This window comes from Aythya fuligula, chromosome 27 (genome assembly GCF_009819795.1).
Source record: "Aythya fuligula isolate bAytFul2 chromosome 27, bAytFul2.pri, whole genome shotgun sequence".
Lineage (NCBI taxonomy): Eukaryota > Metazoa > Chordata > Aves > Anseriformes > Anatidae > Aythya > Aythya fuligula.
The window spans coordinates 536632-555094 of record NC_045585.1 but is presented as its reverse complement, the minus strand read 5'-3'; the positions used below and the strand labels follow the sequence as shown (position 1 = coordinate 555094).

At 40.5% G+C, this 18463-nt stretch overlaps 1 protein-coding gene across 1 annotated transcript in view; it reads right to left on the bottom strand.

Moving 5' to 3' along the window:
- ANTXR1 (ANTXR cell adhesion molecule 1) overlaps positions 1–17124 on the bottom strand; it is a 117966-nt gene extending 100842 nt beyond the window's left edge. Inside the window, exons 1-5 of the mRNA XM_032204035.1 lie at positions 16625–17124; positions 6122–6193; positions 5369–5440; positions 2793–2874; positions 1533–1566 (exon numbers count right to left, since the gene is read on the bottom strand). Of these exons, the coding sequence (XP_032059926.1) occupies positions 1533–1566; positions 2793–2874; positions 5369–5440; positions 6122–6193; positions 16625–16776 (412 nt within the window). The 5' untranslated portion in view covers positions 16777–17124. The remainder of the gene's footprint in view (positions 1–1532; positions 1567–2792; positions 2875–5368; positions 5441–6121; positions 6194–16624) is intronic.
- Positions 17125–18463: the final 1339 nt, after the last annotated feature.

The following is an 18463-nucleotide window of genomic DNA, read 5'->3' as shown; positions in this document are numbered from 1 at the left end:
TAATTTTCAGGAGCTAATAGAATTAAATCATATTTCTGACTTATTACTGATCTAAAGAAGCTCTGTGGGTATATCTTGCACAAACACTGTTATGGAAAGTTAATGGATAAGTATTCTGAGGCATGTAAATTATCAGTCTTAAAACTTCTTCAATAATCTAGGTGATTTTCCTGCTACTATGAGCACTGTTGCTGAAGAGCCAAAATTCCAAGAACCAAATTATTCTGAGATTATTTCTTTTGGGTCTGTTTGCTTTTTTATCTCAGACGTACATTTGCATTCAGCTTGTGAATTCAGGCACCTGAAGCCTGTACTGTGTTCTTGATACCAAGGAACAAGAGACTGGAGCAAGCAGAATGTCCTTTTGCAATTCTGAATTCACATCCACCTCACAGTTACTGAGGATCTGAATACCTAATTTTTCTTGGTGCTACTTAAAAATCACCCATTTTAAAGAATGTGGTAATCATGCAGCAGGAAAGTAAAGTGCTTAACAAACAATAAGCAACATGCAGTGTTCAAGTTGCAGATGCCTAATTGAAGTGCCTAGGCTTTCTGTAAGAAGTTGAGAAAGGTGAGCACTTCTTGTACTAGCTCAAGAGCCCCAGTAACCTCTGGAGATGCCTTTCTCCCTCCATTGACTACTGCAGGAGCCTTAGAACCTACTGCAGGTAGTATAAACATTTTCTGGTAGAGCAAGGACAAAAACAGCACAAGTAAAGACAAAACACATAGACCAATGTTGACTTGAGGACCCAGTTGTCCACTGCTTCTTGCAATCTTTCTACATGTGGCAACTTTTTGACATGCAATATCTAATGCCATCATAAAAAAGCAGTATCAGTCCCAAATAGAATTGTTCTAGGTATTTATTCCAGTCTGCTGCAGTCTTATTTTATAGATCAGTCCCAAAGCTGTGCAGACTTAGTCACTATTTCATTTTATTCATGAGTGGCCCTAAAAAAACACTAGGACTGGTTTTCTATGCAAACATCTCATCTTTTATCTTTTGGTTTCCAGGTAAAGTTTTATTTCTACTTTGTTTTTTCCCAAGTAGAATTACAAGGAAGGAAAGGATAAACATTTTTGCCTTTGTCTGCACTTACTACTGAGGAATAATTAAGGATGTATGAATTACTTTTTGGAAAACAAAACAAAACAAAAACATTTACCTAACAGTATCTCCACAGACTCATGTTTCAAAAGGAAGAAGAAATGGTTACCTGCGTCCTCAAGCAAAAATAACAGAATGTACCAGATAGTTTTGATATATACCCTCAGGTAGTTTTGATATATACCCTCAGTCAGCCTGGCTTCTCAGTTTTGGCCTGAAATGCGTTAATTTCAGCTCTGAACCCTTAAAGATCTACCTGTTCCTTTTCCTCTTCAGGAGCAACTACCCTGAAGAGCATTGAATTCCTGTAAGAACAGGAGCCACCCCCTACCTTTCTTGCAGTGAAGCTGCATTTCAAATCAATTAAAGGTATCAGTCAAGAAGGAAAAACATTCAATGGATCAGGAAAGTCTCTCACCATGAACATTTTCATAGTAAATCTGTTCACTTGCCTGAAATTAAATTAGAAGATTATTAGCAATAAATAATACTTTGTGGGCATCTACACGTGCACCAGAAAGAAAGAGAAGATGGCAGTGAGGATGTCATGTTTGCAGTCTACAAAATGACATCTGCTTTCAGAAATACCAGTTTCATACAACAAGTTTCTCGCCTGTGGCTTTGACTGAATTACCTCAAGAACTTTCCGAAAGCATTAATTCAAACCAACCCTAAAAACACTGGTCAAGAGTAGTTTCCCACTACTCTATTTGGAAATCACATTCACCTTCCTAGTTGAGAAACGTCTTAAATCCATCAATAAATATACTCCAGCATATCTAGATCAGCTACTCTAATTGCAAAGAAATCAACTGCAGAAATATATTCTTATGCTCCTATTTCCTGCTTTACCTATCTACAAGTGTACTCTACGCTGCAGAAAGACAAATGCTTCAGTGTGCCAAAATTAAAAAGTAGTCAGAAACTACCCTGAATATATTCAGTGTACCAATTTCCATCCTTTTATAAATTTAAGTTTGTTTTTATTTGTTTGTTTGTTTTTGCAATCATCTTGCTGAGTTTCTAAAGTAGAATTTGATTTTGAATTCCTAGTTACGTGCTAGCATCTCTGTCAGGTCACCTCAGTTTTTGAGGTGTGATCAAATGCATTTTTTAGTAGACAGTTTTCCAATCCTCCAAAACACAAGTGTAGTGCAGAAAGGGGAGGGGGCTCCCCTAGCAGAGGTTTAGGCAAACTCCTGACCTTGTAAAATATATAGAAGACTAGAACAAGATATAAAAGAATAACTTTTGTACATCATTGTATACCCATAACAGTGAGCAGTTTAAAGTCATGGCCTCAAACCCCACCTAACTCTAAAAAGCCAACTATAACATTCACACAGCAGGACTCTAGACAGCCTTCAACCCTTCATGAGCATGGTTCCATGTGGGATTGTAATCCCAATTCCTCTGCACTAATCCTAAACTGCAGAAGCAGCTCCACACAAAGCTGGAGGCAAAAAGAAGGATAAGTAGTAGGGTCTGCAGCTCCCTTATCCCAGCTCCAACACTGAATGTGTACACTCAGCATACCTAATGCATAACAGGAAAATAGCCCCACTTACCTACCAGAGAATTATTAAACAACTTTTTTTTTTTTTTTTTTTAAAAAAAAAACATATCCTGAGAAGCACTCAGACAGAGTTTAAATGCATTATAACACACATCTTGTTACCCTTTCAAATCCTTCATGCATGTATGTGTCACCTCCTGGAAGGACTTTCTGAAGTTCTTCTAGACCCTGGCGTATCTGCTCCCTGAAATGAATGCAGATGCATTGTTACCTCAGAGATCAATTTTATGATACCCAGGTGAAGACATGCATAGCAGAACCAGGCAGAGAGAGGGGAAAAAAGAGTTAACCCAATGTTTACATAGGCTATGGTAATGTCTAGATAGATACCTTTCTAAGGATGTGGAAAATGGAGCAGATGTATTTTTTATGAGTATTCCCACAGCTTGGAGAAAGCATCACAACAGCAGCATCTCCTAGGTAAATATCCCTTATTTCTCTCCAAATAGATATTCCCTGTGCAACCCTGCTCAAACTTGTGATGCAGAAGTAGAACAGCTGACTTGCACCTGGCCCATACCTATACTCCCTGGCTTGACAATGCAAATTAATCAAACAGACACAAGAATGGCACAAAACCTAGAACAATCCTGGTAACCTCCAGTGTATTTGGACACTACAACCTTCAGCTCAGATCACACTGACATGAAGACTGAAGCATTCCCCATTAGCTCATTATGACTCAGTGTATCTGCTCTAGTCTTTTAGAAACCCCAGACACAGTGACAGATAAACTGCAGGCTAAATGGGGTGGGCCCTTGTCCATCCACTGAGTTGCAGAGACCAAACTCCGGAGGCCAAGTACATGCCAGAAGTCTCTAAAACCAAGATAAAATCCCTGCAATGTTATGGAGTGTATTTCTGAGCAAGCTGTGCTATCTTCACAGGGAATAGATAATGTCACTGCATGCAGGGCCACACTAACATTGCTTGAGTGCTAGAAGTCAGTTTTCCCCCTGCATATTTTAACTAGTTCAGAAAATCCAGTTTAGAAAATCCAGTTTGTGTGCTTATCATATACATAATCTCACACTTACAAGGCTGATTGAAGCAATGCATTAGCGATTATCCCATCCCAAGCAATACACATAGAGAGAAAAGAGCATGTGCTTTTGCGGTGGGTTGAATTATCAAACACTGAAGAGTTCATTTTGTCCCTGCAATATCCCAAGCCAAGTTAGACTGAGCTATCAGAGGTGGGCTAGTGGCAAGAATTTCCTCCATTCAGCAACCACCATCGCACATACCAAGCCAAATTTGAATATAAAATCAAGAGCATTTCCTATGACCATATCTATTTTTCAATGTGAACACTAAACATTAAAATAGACAGCAAAGGTATTTAAAACACATAACCCAGCTTCTTTAGATGCACACTGTTTATACAAAAGATGTATTAACCACTCTCAAATAATCTTCATGCCGATAGACCACGTGGAGGCATGGGGAAGATGGAAAAGATTTTGCCACGTTTCTACTAAGAAAGGAGTGGCATGAAGCCCATACCTTGTTTTTTAGTCCTCTGGTTAAAAAACAAACAAACAAAACAAAACAACAGTAGCTCTCCAGTCAGCTGGCTTTTGACTAATACTATATCAATATATATCCTGTTCCCAGTGAAGATTTCTAGGACAGCTGGAAATACAGTTCCACATGGGAAACACACATAGCAAGTCTCATAGCCCTGAGATCTCTGCAATAGGGTGTGCTCAGAGGGTGAGAGAAAGGGTGAGAGAGTAAAAGATGCAGGGAGCAGATTTTCTCCGGCACCAGCTTAGATATGGTTAATTGTTTTCACTCATTGTTGCAGTACGCTGGCTGGCTTTAATGACATTTTTCAAGGTTGGTATGTGTGTAGACTGCTCTTTAGGAAAGTGGCCAATTTCCTATTAATTCCACTATAGTAGCTGCTCTGGTATGCAGTTTCATAGACATCCAATATGTAAAACACATGCTGACTTATACAGTCTTCACATGTGCTACATATATCTTTGCTCCACGTGGCAATGAAGTTAACAGAGGAAGCAATAGCAATTAAAGGACCTTATCCAGCTCTTCTTGAAGTTAGTGGGGAAAAAAAAAATAAAAAAATCAATCTTATAGATTTTACTTGGATTAACTTGAGGATCTACAAGGAGATGACAGGAACGTGCTTCGGAAACATGGCAACCAAACTGTAATTGCCAAAAATATTCACCCTTACAATCCAGCCTAAACACTCTGTTTGCATTCAGACATCTTAGAAACCATTCTCACCTTTACATCAAGAGTACAGGTGTAACATACAGCTTTCAAGTTTGTTTTTATGGGAAGGGAGTTTCACTTATTTGTTTGCAGAAGAAACTCCCTAAGGATGTTTCAAAGGCAACAAGACTGGTTTTCTGGCAACAGCCTGAAATTTGTGGAAGGTAGACTCTCAATCAAAGCAGTTAAAACCCCAATTGCTAACGGAAAGGCATTTATAGGCTAAACATCAGATAGCATCTTCTGTTTAAGAAGCCTTATTGCATTCTAGTAGAATGAGTGTTGTATGTGAAAATAGGCAGGTGATTTAATTAAACTGAGAAGCACAAAGATGTTACCACATTGCTGAAAGCAAATTGGAAAACAGAGAGCCAGGAATGTGGAGGAAACAGTAAAAGGACTCAAAATCTGCTGTGCACTTCTACACCTCTTACCTGTCTTCTGTTAACCTCATTAGAATTGTCCCTCTAGTAGAAAAAACGATGAAGGACATCCTCAGTTGAGGGCTGGAGAAGAAGAGACAAAAGTAAGTGATTTTGGTTGGTCCAGACCAGCGCTTACCATGTGTGTAATACCAAACACAAAAGGCTCTCTGATGGCTACCAAAATAATAATGAGACAGAACTGAGCAGCGAATGGTGCTTTGCCCTGGGAAGTGCTAGCTAGGGCAGACCATGAGGAATCCGCCTAAAAGATGTAAAAAGTACTTGTAGCATGATCTTACCGTTGCTGAGACAGAATGAAGGCTAATTAAACTTAAGATAATATATTCCACCCACTGGCCTGGGGGAATTTTCATTCAATCTCAAGGTATTCAGTGCCTGAAGGCTACGGTCTCAGACCTCTCCTTGCAGGTCTAAACTTCCCTACAGTAACCAAACATCTCAGAAACAATGAGGGTTCCCTCATCCACAAAGTATGATTTGGTCTATGGAAGTCAAGCAGAAGAAAGGGGTCTAATTAGCTTGTCTACTCCTCTTTCCTGCAGGACAAGAACTGGGGGAAATTTGTGAAAAATTCAAAAGCCATCAGTGATATGATCTGACAAAAGCATTAAGAACTCTCTACTAGGTGAGGTCCCCAGGTAGAAATCAGCATGTGCTACTTGACAGCAACTGAGAGCATGTCTCCTGGCTTCTGGCACATGCCCCTCCTTATACAGTTATCTGCAAAACAGCCCTTCTTACCTTATGAACTTGCGGGCCAAATGTTCCACAAAATGATATATTTCATTCCAATGGTGCAGGACACTTCCTGATCTACAGAAATAATTATTACATGAGACATTAGTTTAATTGCTGCTATCATAGTTTTCCCAGCATAATGCTTTGTTACATGTTGCTTAGCTAGTCATTTATTTTTATTTATTTATTTAGGACACTCAGTGTCCTAATTCTTCCTTTAAAAAGATAATAAATTGTAAACTACATTTGTTATTTAACTTTGAAAAGCAAGAATAATTTATGTTTCATGTAAGTGTTTAAAACTACACTTTACTACAACATAAGGCAGTTATGTTAGACCTTTAGCACAGCCTTAAACAAATAAACCCTGTGTTAGCAGAGACCTGTCTCCTTGCACAGGCTATAAGATGAATTCCACCAACTCACTTGCCATACTGTTGTGCAAAGCTGTTAGCTCAAGTGTATTTTGGGAAGGAAATGCAGTTGAGGGAAAAGATTCCTAAACCTCTATAGCATTCCACTGTGCTAGAGACTATGAAAAGTAAAATACCTTTGGTCCACATCTTGGCAGTTCTGGCCCATTTCATCATAGCTCAGTTCAAGGCAAAACACAGACTAATTTTGCTCCCCAACAAAATAAGCCATGGATTTTGATAGTTATGAATTATTCTTCATATTGTGAGAACCAGAAAAAAATAAGGTTAACCAGAATCTTCCAGCAGTAAATGCACCTTCTGGCATAAACATTTCTGTGACCATTGGAATATTAATATTGGGAAAAAAAAAATCCTTCCTAGAGATGGAAAATAAATGTGTCATCACTTTTTTTCTATTCATTGACTACAATTACAAATATTTATAGGGGAAAAAACATTCCAGTTTTAACAGAAAAGTCATTGATCTGCAGTCTGAGGAAGGAAATATGAACATCTGAGAAGATGTTTTTTCACTTCACAGAAAGAAATGGCATCTGACCTGACTCCATTCTACCTTAAATCTGAGAATCTAAATGAATAAGATTCAACCAAGTACTACGCACCTGGCACAGAAAACCCAGTCTTGCTGCAAATATCATTAGTTCACTTCCTAGAAGCACAGCAAGCATGCAAACCACATTGTGCAGGTTATGTAAATTTCGTTCCGTATTCTACCTGCACTTGGTTTTTATTTACAGCCATTCAGTAAAAACCTTCACCTTGGCCACTTGCTTCATGATACTTAAGTCACTATTTCTTTATATGACCCTGTATGTCCAAATGTTCCCAGTTAGGTGGGGACATGCAACCAGGACAGCAGCATATGCTCCATCTGGATAAAAAATTACCACCACTGGTTCTCTTTACACAAAGGACCTGATACCAATTGCACCTCTTTAAATAAAACCTTACTGAAATCCCTGTTTTTCTGTTTTTTGTTTGTTTGTTTGTTTGTTTGTTTTCCTGATTTTAATGGACTGATTGCACAGGAGACTCAATCATACGAAAGTACTAATGGTTCTACATTTCTTGGCTCTTCAGAAAAGAGCTAGGATATCTTCTGCCACTCATCAAACTAGGACTTGAAATCATTATTATTATTATTATTATTATTATTATTATTCTCAATGTGCATGTGTATCAGAAAGGACCAAAGAAATACTATTAGCAGGGGTCTTACTAAACTAAACCACACAGACAGTGAGAAAATTGGCGTCTTATAGCAGATTAAGGGTGAGGTACATTAGGACTTGCCCTCAAACAAAAAACTGCTACATCGAAATTATACTAAGCTATATACTGACAGAACAGAAATGCGCAAAGCTCAAATGCAGATGCAGATTCCTCTTGAATAGAATAACTCTGAGATCTTGAATATGATACATTCCAGTCCCATCAGTGCCAAATAGCCCAAATGTTATCTGAGATGGAGTCTGAAAAATAGGTATTTATTGTCTTTACATGGTAAGGCATAAAAGAAACACTCGAATCATAGAATATCCCAAGTTAGAAGGGACCCACAAGGATCACTGAGTCCAACTCCTGGCACCACACAGGTCTACCCAAAACTTCAGACCATATGACTAAGAGCACAGTCCAAACACTTAAACTCTGACAGGCTTGGTGCCGTGACTACGTCCCTAGGGAGCCTGTTCCAGTGTGCGACCACACTCTCAGAGAAGAACCTCTTCCTGATGTCCAGCCTGTCACAGCCTGACACCATTCCCTCAGGTCCTATTGCCGGTCACTAAATAGAATAGAATGGCACCTGCCCCTCCACTCCCCCTTCATGAGGAAGCTGTAGGCCGTGATGAGGTCTCCCCTCAGCCTCCTCTTTTCCAGGCTGAACAGGCCCAGTGACCTCAACTGTTCCTCATACCTCTTCCAGAATCACAGAATCACAGAATTGTCTAGGTTGGAAGAGACCTCAAGATCATCGAGTCCCCTTCACCATCTTAGTAGCCCTTCTCTGGACACTCCCCAACAGTTTCATGTCCTTTTTGTACTGTGGTGCCCAGAACTGCACACAGCACTCGAGATGAGGCCACACCAGCGCAGAGTAGAGTGGGACAATCACTTCCCTTGACCAACTAGCAATGCCGTGCTTGATGCACCCCAGGATACAGCTGGCCCTCCTGACTGCCAGGACACACTGTTGGCTCATGTTCAGCTTGATATCTGCCAGAAACCCCAGATCCCTCTCTGTGGGGTTGCTCTCCAGTGTCTCATTGCCCAGTCTGTACATGCAGCCAGGGTTGCCCCATCCCAGGTCCAGAACCCGGCACTTGCTCTTGACATCAGAGCAATGGTTGCATCAGCCTCCAGAAGATATTACAGCCAAGGCTATGTTAACCATAAACCAATTACTACCTCCTTCATTGAAATGTATGGTATTTTAGACCACGTACAACCCTCTAAAAAAAGTATGTTCATCTTCTGAACTGTCTGGTAACACACATCTGAAGGCAGGACAGTTTCACAAGCATACACTAATCAACCTTTTCCTCAAACAGATACAAAGACTATACTATACTTCATGTTAAAGGAAAGCTTAGCTATCAGTCTCCACCAACACAAGTTCTATCCAGCCCTCACTCGCAACAGGATACTGCCCTAAAAAGCAGCACTAGCCTAGAAGTGTGAATATTCCTCCCACTTAATTACAAATCACTGAACAAAAGTTGATTGTCACTTAAAATTACTATTACAGCAAGGCAGCTGAGAATGATATCCAGCCACAGAGCACATATGGTATGTAGGTCGCCATGTAAAAATGCTTGTCATTTTCCATGGCTCTGAAGTCATGCATTTTTTGAGAACAGCATTTGCCAGAACGAAGCTTAAAACCAATTGCTCAGTTCAGTGATGTGCCAGTCAACAGCGTATCCTGTTTAAGTGTCTGCATTTGCAACTTCATTCTGCTGGTCTTAAATGGCCTGGGCATAATTTTCAACTTAGTGGTGCTTTTTAATTCTCCATACAAGCATGGATTCAGCTCTTTCTGCACCTCCTCCACTTCATCCTTGCTTTGCTCTCCCACAAGCATTCCCATACTTATGCCCTCTGGAAGAAAACTTCAAGCACTTAAAGCTCCATCGCTTCTTAAATGAAGCCTTCCCACTCATCTAATAACGCCAAGCAGAAACAACCTGAAACTCCAGAGTGAATATTTCTTGCTGGAGAAAAGTCCATGTAGTGGGTTTACATGGCAAGGTTTTGGTAGTGGAGGGCTGCAAGTGTTGGCTTCTGTGAGAAAAATCCAGCAGCTGCCCCATTTTAGATAAGGCCCAGTTTCAGCTGGCTTCACCACTGCTCAGGGCTGAGCCAATAAGGCATGTTGGTTGTACCTGTGTGAGAGGATACTTAAGAAAGGGGGAAAAGAAAAACCTGCTACACAACAGCAGCTGGGACAGGGAGGAGTGAGAAAGCTCTCTGCAAACACCAAGGTCCATGCAGAAGGAGGGCAGGAGGTGCTCCAGGTGCCAGAGCTGAAGTTCCTCCATGGCCTATGGAGAGGCCCCTTGTGGAGCAGGCTGACAACCTGCAGCCCATGGTGTACCATGGCAGAGCAGGCTGCTGTGGTGCACTACAGTATGGTGTAAATGTGGTACAGCACATTTCCATGCTACAGCCCATGGAGGAGCCCATGGCAGAGCAGGTGGATCTGACCTGAAGGAGGCTGCGGCCTGTAGAGAACCCCCACTAGAGCAGACTCCGGGCTGGAGCTGCAGTCCACAGATAGGAGACCATGCAGGAGCAGGTAACATGGTGGGGCACTGCAGCCTGTGGGGTCCCATGTTGGAGCACTTTGATCCTGACAGATGGACCCTGTGGTACAGACCCATAATTGGAGCTGGTCTTGAAGAGCTGTTGCCTGTGGGAAGCTCATGCAGGATCAGTTCAGGAAGGACTCTCTCCCATGGGAGGGACCCCAGTTTGGAGCAGGGGAAGAGAGTGACCGTGAAGGAGCGGCAGAGACAAAGTCCTATAGACTGACTGCAACCCCCACCCCCAATTCCCCTGCAACACTTGAGGAGAGGAGGTGGAAGAGGGTGGATGGGGGGAAGGTGTTTTTAGTTTTTGTTTCTCAGTTCTCTAGCTTGTTATTAATAGGTAGTAAATTTTTCTAATTTCCTTATGCCGTGTGTGTTTTGCATTGTATTGTGTGTATATATATATATATATATCGTATTGTGTTCGTGTTATATGATATGTATATCATGTTCATATGTATATCGTATTGTGTATCGTATTAAATATATATATATCGTATTGTATAACATCACAATAGTTATTGAGTGATCCTAATCTCAACCCTTGAGCCTTTTCCATAGTATTTTCTCTCCCTTTCTCTTCGAGGAGGGGTAGTGAGAGTGGTTGTGGTGGAGCTCAGCTGCCCAGCTGGGTAAAACCACCACAGTTCAACACGTGGAAATTAAGAATAAGTAAATTATGCCTTTAACAGGCAAATGATACCTTCTGTGGTCAAATGTGCTGGCATTTTGTACATCTAAACTGAATCCAAGGCAGAGACCAACCACATGGCTTAGTGTTTGCAGGGGCAGAGAGCCGCACCCTGGCCCAGCTCAGCCCTCCAGCAGGTGCTTTTCACCTATTCACTGAAACATTATGCTTCACAACCCTAAGCTGTAGCAACTCAAACCTTCCTAGTTTGTCTTTCTTGCACTTTTTACACTCATTATTTCCATTTCTCCCATTGCACCTTCTCAGAATACTCACAGTGCTATTTTTAATTCACAAACTAGACAAAAACATAATCAAGCCCGCAAACTCTTATACAAAGACTTCACACCAGTTATGTGTGCTCCAGATGACAGAGGTATATACAGGCACCTGATTCAGAGACTGGTGTTGGACCAACTTCAAGAAATCTCATAGCTGACAGAGGTGGCATTGACCTGTGAAGTTTTGCAGCAACATTTTATTGAGCTCTTAAAAAAATAACACAGATGAAAAGTGTTCTCTGTCTTTCCAAATACTTCAGGAGAAATTCTGAGAAGACCAGATAGCACATAGATAGATGTTAGTGAGGTGGTGCAATTCTTTGAGGAAACACTGATATCTTGTGCTGAACATCACGAGACAGCTCACTAAAACTATTGTCAAACATTTGAGATTACAGAGTTTATAGAGGCACAGTTTAGAGCAGGATAAACCTCTAAGCCCTAACACAGTACAAGAACAGAATATTCTTCTCTACCTGATTGGCCTGGGATACCTGACTAACAACTAATAAAAAACTAAACATGGATTGAACTTAGATCAAAGTGCAGAGTGCTGCAGGCACACTCAGCTCTCATTATAAGACAGTTCCCACCCACCACTTGTGACAATGAATAGTTTATGTTGGATTTACTACTGACTAAAAACATATACACAGGTCTTGATGGGCAATGATTTCACATGCTAAATTAGCTGGTTGCAATCAGTGTGACTACAACAGACACAGAAGAGAATTACACTCCTTCAGGCAACAAGTAAAAAGACACAAGAATGTGCAAATTTCCCCATACCACCTTGCCAACTTCCCTCAGCCCTCACACAAAACAAAGAAGAGTTATGCTTCTATATCCTCACAGGCCCATGCCATCCATACAGAATGTTTACATTGCTCTGGATCCAGGCCTGTGACTCCAGAAGCACAGATTCACTGACTATGTTTAGAATCATAGAATCACAGAATGGAGGGACACCTTCTACTAGTTTAGGTTGCTCAAAGCACTATCCAACCTGGCCTTGAGAACATCCAAGGATGGGGCATCCACAACTTCTCTGGGCAACCTGTTCCAGTGCCTCATTACCATCTGAGTGAAGAATTTCTAGCTTATTTCTAATCTAAACCTATCCTCTTTTAGTTCAAAACCATTCCCTCGTGTCCTATCACCACGCTCCCTGACCAAGAGTCACTCCCCAGCTTTCCTGTAGACACCTTTAGGTATTGGAAGGCCACTATAAGGTCTCCCCAGAGCCTTCTCTTCTTTAGGCTGAAAAAGCCCAACTCTCACAGTCTGTCTTCATAGGCGAGGTGCTCCAGCCCTCTGATCATCCTCGGGGCCCTCCTCTGGACCTGTTCCAACAGGTCCATGTCCTTCTTATGTTGGGGACCCCAGAACTGAACATAGTACTCCACGTGGGGTCTAACAACTAGTTAAAAATAGATCAGCTATGTGGCTGAATAATGAGGGGATCACAGGAAACAGGTTGGATTATTTACTTCTTTTTGCCAAGGATCCTTTAAAGCCAAATTTTCTTTCACACACATACAGTTCCTTGCATGTTTTCCACACGTGGGTATAAAATCCTTCCTATGTTCACACACAACAGTCAAGAACACAGGAAATAATGATTTTCACTTACAGCAAATACAGCAAAAGATTACTGAGAAGTTTTACCCATTATTATTCCTTCCTTCCTATCCACAAATCAATTAAACTGGGGGCTGCCTCCATCTGATCTTCAGACTGCGCTTGTATGGAGTGATTAAATACTAGAGCACTAGATACCATGAGAGTTAGGTCAGTGGGTAGTAGTCTTCAGTAGTCAAATGGATGGTATTTTCAGAATATCTGAACAATATCAGCAAAAAGAAATGTTTTTTTTTTATGCTTGTGATCATCATCACGTTCAGCCTGGAGAAGTGAAGGCTGATAATGATAGGACAATGGGGAATGGTCTTAAACTAAAAGAGCATAGATTTAGATTAGACATTAGGAGGAAATTCTTCACTGTAAAGGCACTGGGACAGGTTGCCAAGAGAAGTTGTAGATGCCCCATCCCTGGAGGTGTTCAAGGCTGGGCTGGATGGGACCTTGGGTTGGCATCCCTGTCTATGGAAGGGGGGTTGGAGTTAGATGATCTTTAAGGTCCCTTACAACTAAAGCCATTCTATGATTCTATGATCATCTCATTGATTCCTCATTCTTCCGTCTTAATTAAGACTCTATCTTATCTCACATCCAGGTGCTCTTTGGCACCATCTTCTGCCATTTGTTTCCCTATCATTTATTGTATACGAGTCTCAGTGCTGCAGTTAAAGCAAGCAGAAACACAAAAGGATATGCCACCTAGGACCTGATTTACTTGGCAAGGAGCTGGCCCAACGTGAACCACAGTCCTCAAGAGTGTCATTGCCACACTTTTGGAAAGTAATTCTTCTAGCCTTAGGTCCAAGGGTCACAGTGTGACAGGCCTTCTCTATTGCTACCTAAACCATGAGCATTGCTCTTAGAAGTAATGAAAGGCATGCAAGTGCATGCACAGAGATTAAGGATGCTTTTATAAACCAGCAAGCCCACCTGCTATCTTACGAGCTTTTGTTCTGTTCATTATATGCACATCAAGTCTGCGTACCATAGCAGGATTATTTCTGAATGACTGAATGCTGGATTTTTTTCCCTTTCTTAACAATGAGAAGTGGCAGATTTGTTTCAGGTCCTCTGAGCTTACCAACTGCAGAGAGTCATGTCTCCAGCTGTATGCTGGCAGCCGGAAAAAGCCTGGTTTCCCTTCAACAGTTTGCACAGCATAGTTGCAGGAGTCTGCTGAAGAGAATGCTTCAGGGAGAAAGAGCATCACTTCATGAGAACAGCCTGTAACACCTGCTTCTTCCTCAGTGCATTATGTGCTCACTTTGAATGGCTTTCATGTGGCCAGCATTTTGCTTCAAGAACCAGCACTGTGACAGGGACTATGTGCAGCTGGAACTTGTGTGAGCAGCACACACATACAGGGTGCTAAATGGACTTAAGTAGTCAGTCCAGCCAGGCCATGAAGCAAAGGGTCAGCAGGTGGCTCTAGAACCAGTAAATTCCAGGGCTGTGTTTATTCTTTTTCTATTGCTCCTCTGATCCCAGAAAGTAAGTTGCTTAATATTTTAATGATTTCCTTCCACCATTGAAATTAGTATTTCATATTTCAGAATGTAAATCTCATCTGCTTTGGTATCCTTTAAAACCAGTACTTTAATTATTTTTTGAGCAATGGCAAATAAAATCAGTAATATGAGCCCTGAATCTATTATTATAATTTCATAGTTTACCTCAAGGTCTCTATAGGCATTCAGGACCACTGCAGCGTTTTTGTAGACATTCTCTAAACCCAGTAGAAAAGTAGAAAACCCTGGCTGAATAAGACCCAAATTTTATACAACTTGAGCTTAGCATCTGAAGAATGAAAGAAAGTCTTAAAGATAAAGGATATGGGATAATCTATTCTCCCACCATCTGCAGACTCCTCCAAATTCCACCGGAGACCATCTAATTTTTTAAATCAATGAACTTTGCATCAGACCCTCTTCAGTTCTGCACCAGAAAACAAACAAACAAACAAACAAACAACAAAAAAAACCACCACCAACAAAAAACAATACACTACAGAAATAGGAACCTTCATCTGTTAAGTAGGAGGTTTTTGGATACCTTGATATATACACTGAGGTAGCTTGCATACTTTAAAGTTTGTGCCAAGCTTCATATTTCCACCCAAACTTTCCTTGAGCAAGCCTAGAAAGTCATGTCTTTTAGTAAGAGGACAGGAGCTTGAAATAAGTGGTTGTTAAAATCATATCCATCAGATTTGATAAAACCTTTGGTTCTGCTTCAGCTTTCAGGGAAACTCAGTTTGCAAAAGCTATCTGCATTACAAATCATGCTTTGTTTTTCAAATATAGCAATAGAGGTATTTCAGCTAAGAAGAGACCAGCCAAAGCAACAAAACGCAACACAGGGCAATCTTTCCACCCAATGAAGTGGAAAATAAAAATAAAAAATGAAAAAAATATATTTTCCCTGAAGTATTCAGATAACTGGCACAATAAAATATCCAGTGTACTTGTCTCAGTCTTACATTTTACCCAGTATTTTGTAATAAAGTGTTATGTAATTCCAAGTCATTTATACAAATGGAATGTGGCTGCTACTGCAAAACGCTCAAGAGGATCAGACAGAAAGCTTCATCTGCAAGCACTTTTGGCAACTTGAAATACTTTCCTGTCTCTGAAATTTGTGGTTATAAATGTTAGTTCTATGCCTCTGGCACATATATATTCAAATATTTCCAAACTTGTGGTTCAAAATAACTATTCTTAATTAAGAAAGTTAGGAGAATCTTTTTAGCTGTACTTTTTACACTTAAAAAAAAAAAAAAAAAAAAAGAAAAGAAAAGAAAAAAAAGTAAAAAAAAAAAAAATTGTATTGCTTCAATTCAAAGCATTCCAAAGTTCAGCATGTATTTATTTCATATTGCTCAGACTAAAATCTGAAGGCCTCTAAACAGACAAATTTACTAGTACCAGATCAGAATTAGTGATAAAAAAGTGAGTAGGCAGATATCTTCAGTATAAAGAGTTAAGCAGTCAAAATATGCATTTGATTAACAGGAAACAAAGAAAATGTGACTCAGCCAGGAGCCAGGAGAAAAATAAAGTTCTCTTTTGAATAAGACACTCTAGCTGTTTTCCATCACAATGGCCAAAATCAGACCCTTTTTAAGGCAGTAGCCAACCTCTCAGAGCCTGGTCTTAACTTGCTTTGCTGCACAAAAATTCGTTCTGAGACAACGAGAAGAAGGAGACCTCCAGGCAGGCGAGCATTTTCTCCATGTTTTCAGCTACAAAATTAATGCCTGCAATAACACCCCAGCTCTGCTTTTATGAGTGCCTCAACTTTCACAGTTCATCGGAAATTGGTGTGACCAAGGCTCTGCTCTTGTCCCAACCATTCTTTTAAGAAACTACAGGGTCAAGTACAAAATAAGCTTTTGTATCAGCCACAACAAAACTTCTAAAAATCTGATTTACAAAGCACAATTGCATTTAATACTAGATCTACCAAAGTTACCACAACAACAACAATGACAAAGTAGTAAGGAGTTTCGAAGGTCCCCTGGGGACACGGTGACTTCTACAAAACCAAAATCTGAAGAAAACCTCCTCTGTATCAGTATATGATATTCCAGTTCATGCCAGAATAAAAATAAAAATCTTTCAAATAGAAGAGTAGAACCGACTTACTTGTCTAGAATGAAATACAAATCAAATCCTCCATAACAGGCGGGACCACCATTCTCTCTCTTTCCACCTTGTCCATCACAGGCTATCATAAAAGTTGCTAAGAAGAGCCATTTGAAGTAAAATCTGAAGATGGTTTGCTTTGCAATAGCCATTATATCCAGAGAGGACGAGTAAAAGAAATGTCTTCTTCCACAGCTCCTTTATTTCACAGGCTTCTCCGCAAAAGCCATTCAATAACCTTTAGGTATATATGCAGGTATTTTACTCCTTAAAACTCCACTTGAAACAGTTGCCCTCAGGAATTGCAAGACTTTCCCCCTTGTTTCCCTTGCACCTCTGTTTCTTGGTTTCAGATTTCAAGATGCACAATACTGTATTTAACTTTTTTTTTTTTTTTTAAAGGGACTTGACCCTTAGTCTCCCTTGCAGCTCTCTGAAAGCAGCACCATTGTTTTCTAACAGGAGCAACAGCTGCCTAACAGATCTTGCTTTATCACAGACTTCAGAAAAGACAGGGAGGGTTTCAATCCCCCCCGCCCCTCCCGTCCCCCTCTCCCCTCCGTGATTATTGTTATTATTAAGGATGGTTTTATTTTTTCTTGCCAAATAAAAGCTCAGATAATGCCACCTTGTGGTGAAAAAGCAAGATAACCGGAGTCTCTGGATGTAAAGCGTATCGTTTGTGCACCGAGCATACAAAGCGCATGCTACAGTGGCTTTGAGTATGAACATACAAGCAGCTTTCTTAGAGCAGGCATGCAGCACTATGCAGAGGTATCTTCATTTCCCTCATTGGCTATATCTGAGTTTGAAGCTTAAAGGCTTAAAAACTTGGAGAAGCTTAGTAAAAATTGAAGTGAGAAGGTACAACGAGTTTCATCCTTTCTGTTTTTTCAGTCTTGAGAAGTAACAAGAAGTGCCTCTGCCTATGATCTTACTTCCTGCTTGCTATCCTTAGCAAGCTTACTTCAGCCACCAGGGTCTAAATTCCCCCTCCTCCTGCAGACCTTGCCAGGAAACAGCTTCAGCTGAACTCACATTTTCAGTCTTCTACAAACAGTACCACAAGCTCCAAAATGCAAGCAAGTCAACTCAAAGATAAGACTATTCCCAAGACAGAGCAACCCCCAATGGAGATAAGAGATAAATCAGAAATCCGAGGAATGGGAGCATTCATCCTTCCCTCTCAAATCCTCTCATGAGAAGAGGATTTTTTTGTTATATTTATAATAATATATATTATATATTTTATTCCTTTTTATTTGTTTCTGACTGACTCTGAGATGAACAAATACTTAACAATTTAAAATAGAATAAAAATACTGTACTCAGTAAAATAATTCTAGCCTGAAGCTAGCAGAAGGAAAGAAGGTTGATGGTGGAGGAGATTGGGTACCCCATGCAGCCATGGGTTCAAGATGACAGAAGGTCCAGCAGAGCTTAGGAGCAAGCCATCAAGTGAGTCATCAGATGAGGCACAGAACACTGAGATGGAGCAAGTTGCTGACAAAGTGAAATGATGTGCTTTCTGCTTTGTCACTGATGTTCTTCAGGGCTAGTCCTCTTCATGTGTCTGTCTTAAGAAAGTGTCTTTTTGTTTATGAAATGGATAACAGCAGCAAAATTATTGAGACACTATGAGAAAAGCATTTTCATAGTAGGAAGCCCAAGTGAAAGCCAGGAGGGCTGTTGGAATTTCTGCCCCTCCTTCACTAAAAATGCGAGGAACAAAAAAGAAGACCATAGCTTTGTGTGAAAGACCTGTTGGTTCTTGGAGAGATAGTGTGTTGTGTTCTTTGTGTGAAAGAAGATTACAAGCAAGGTGTTTCAATTGCATGT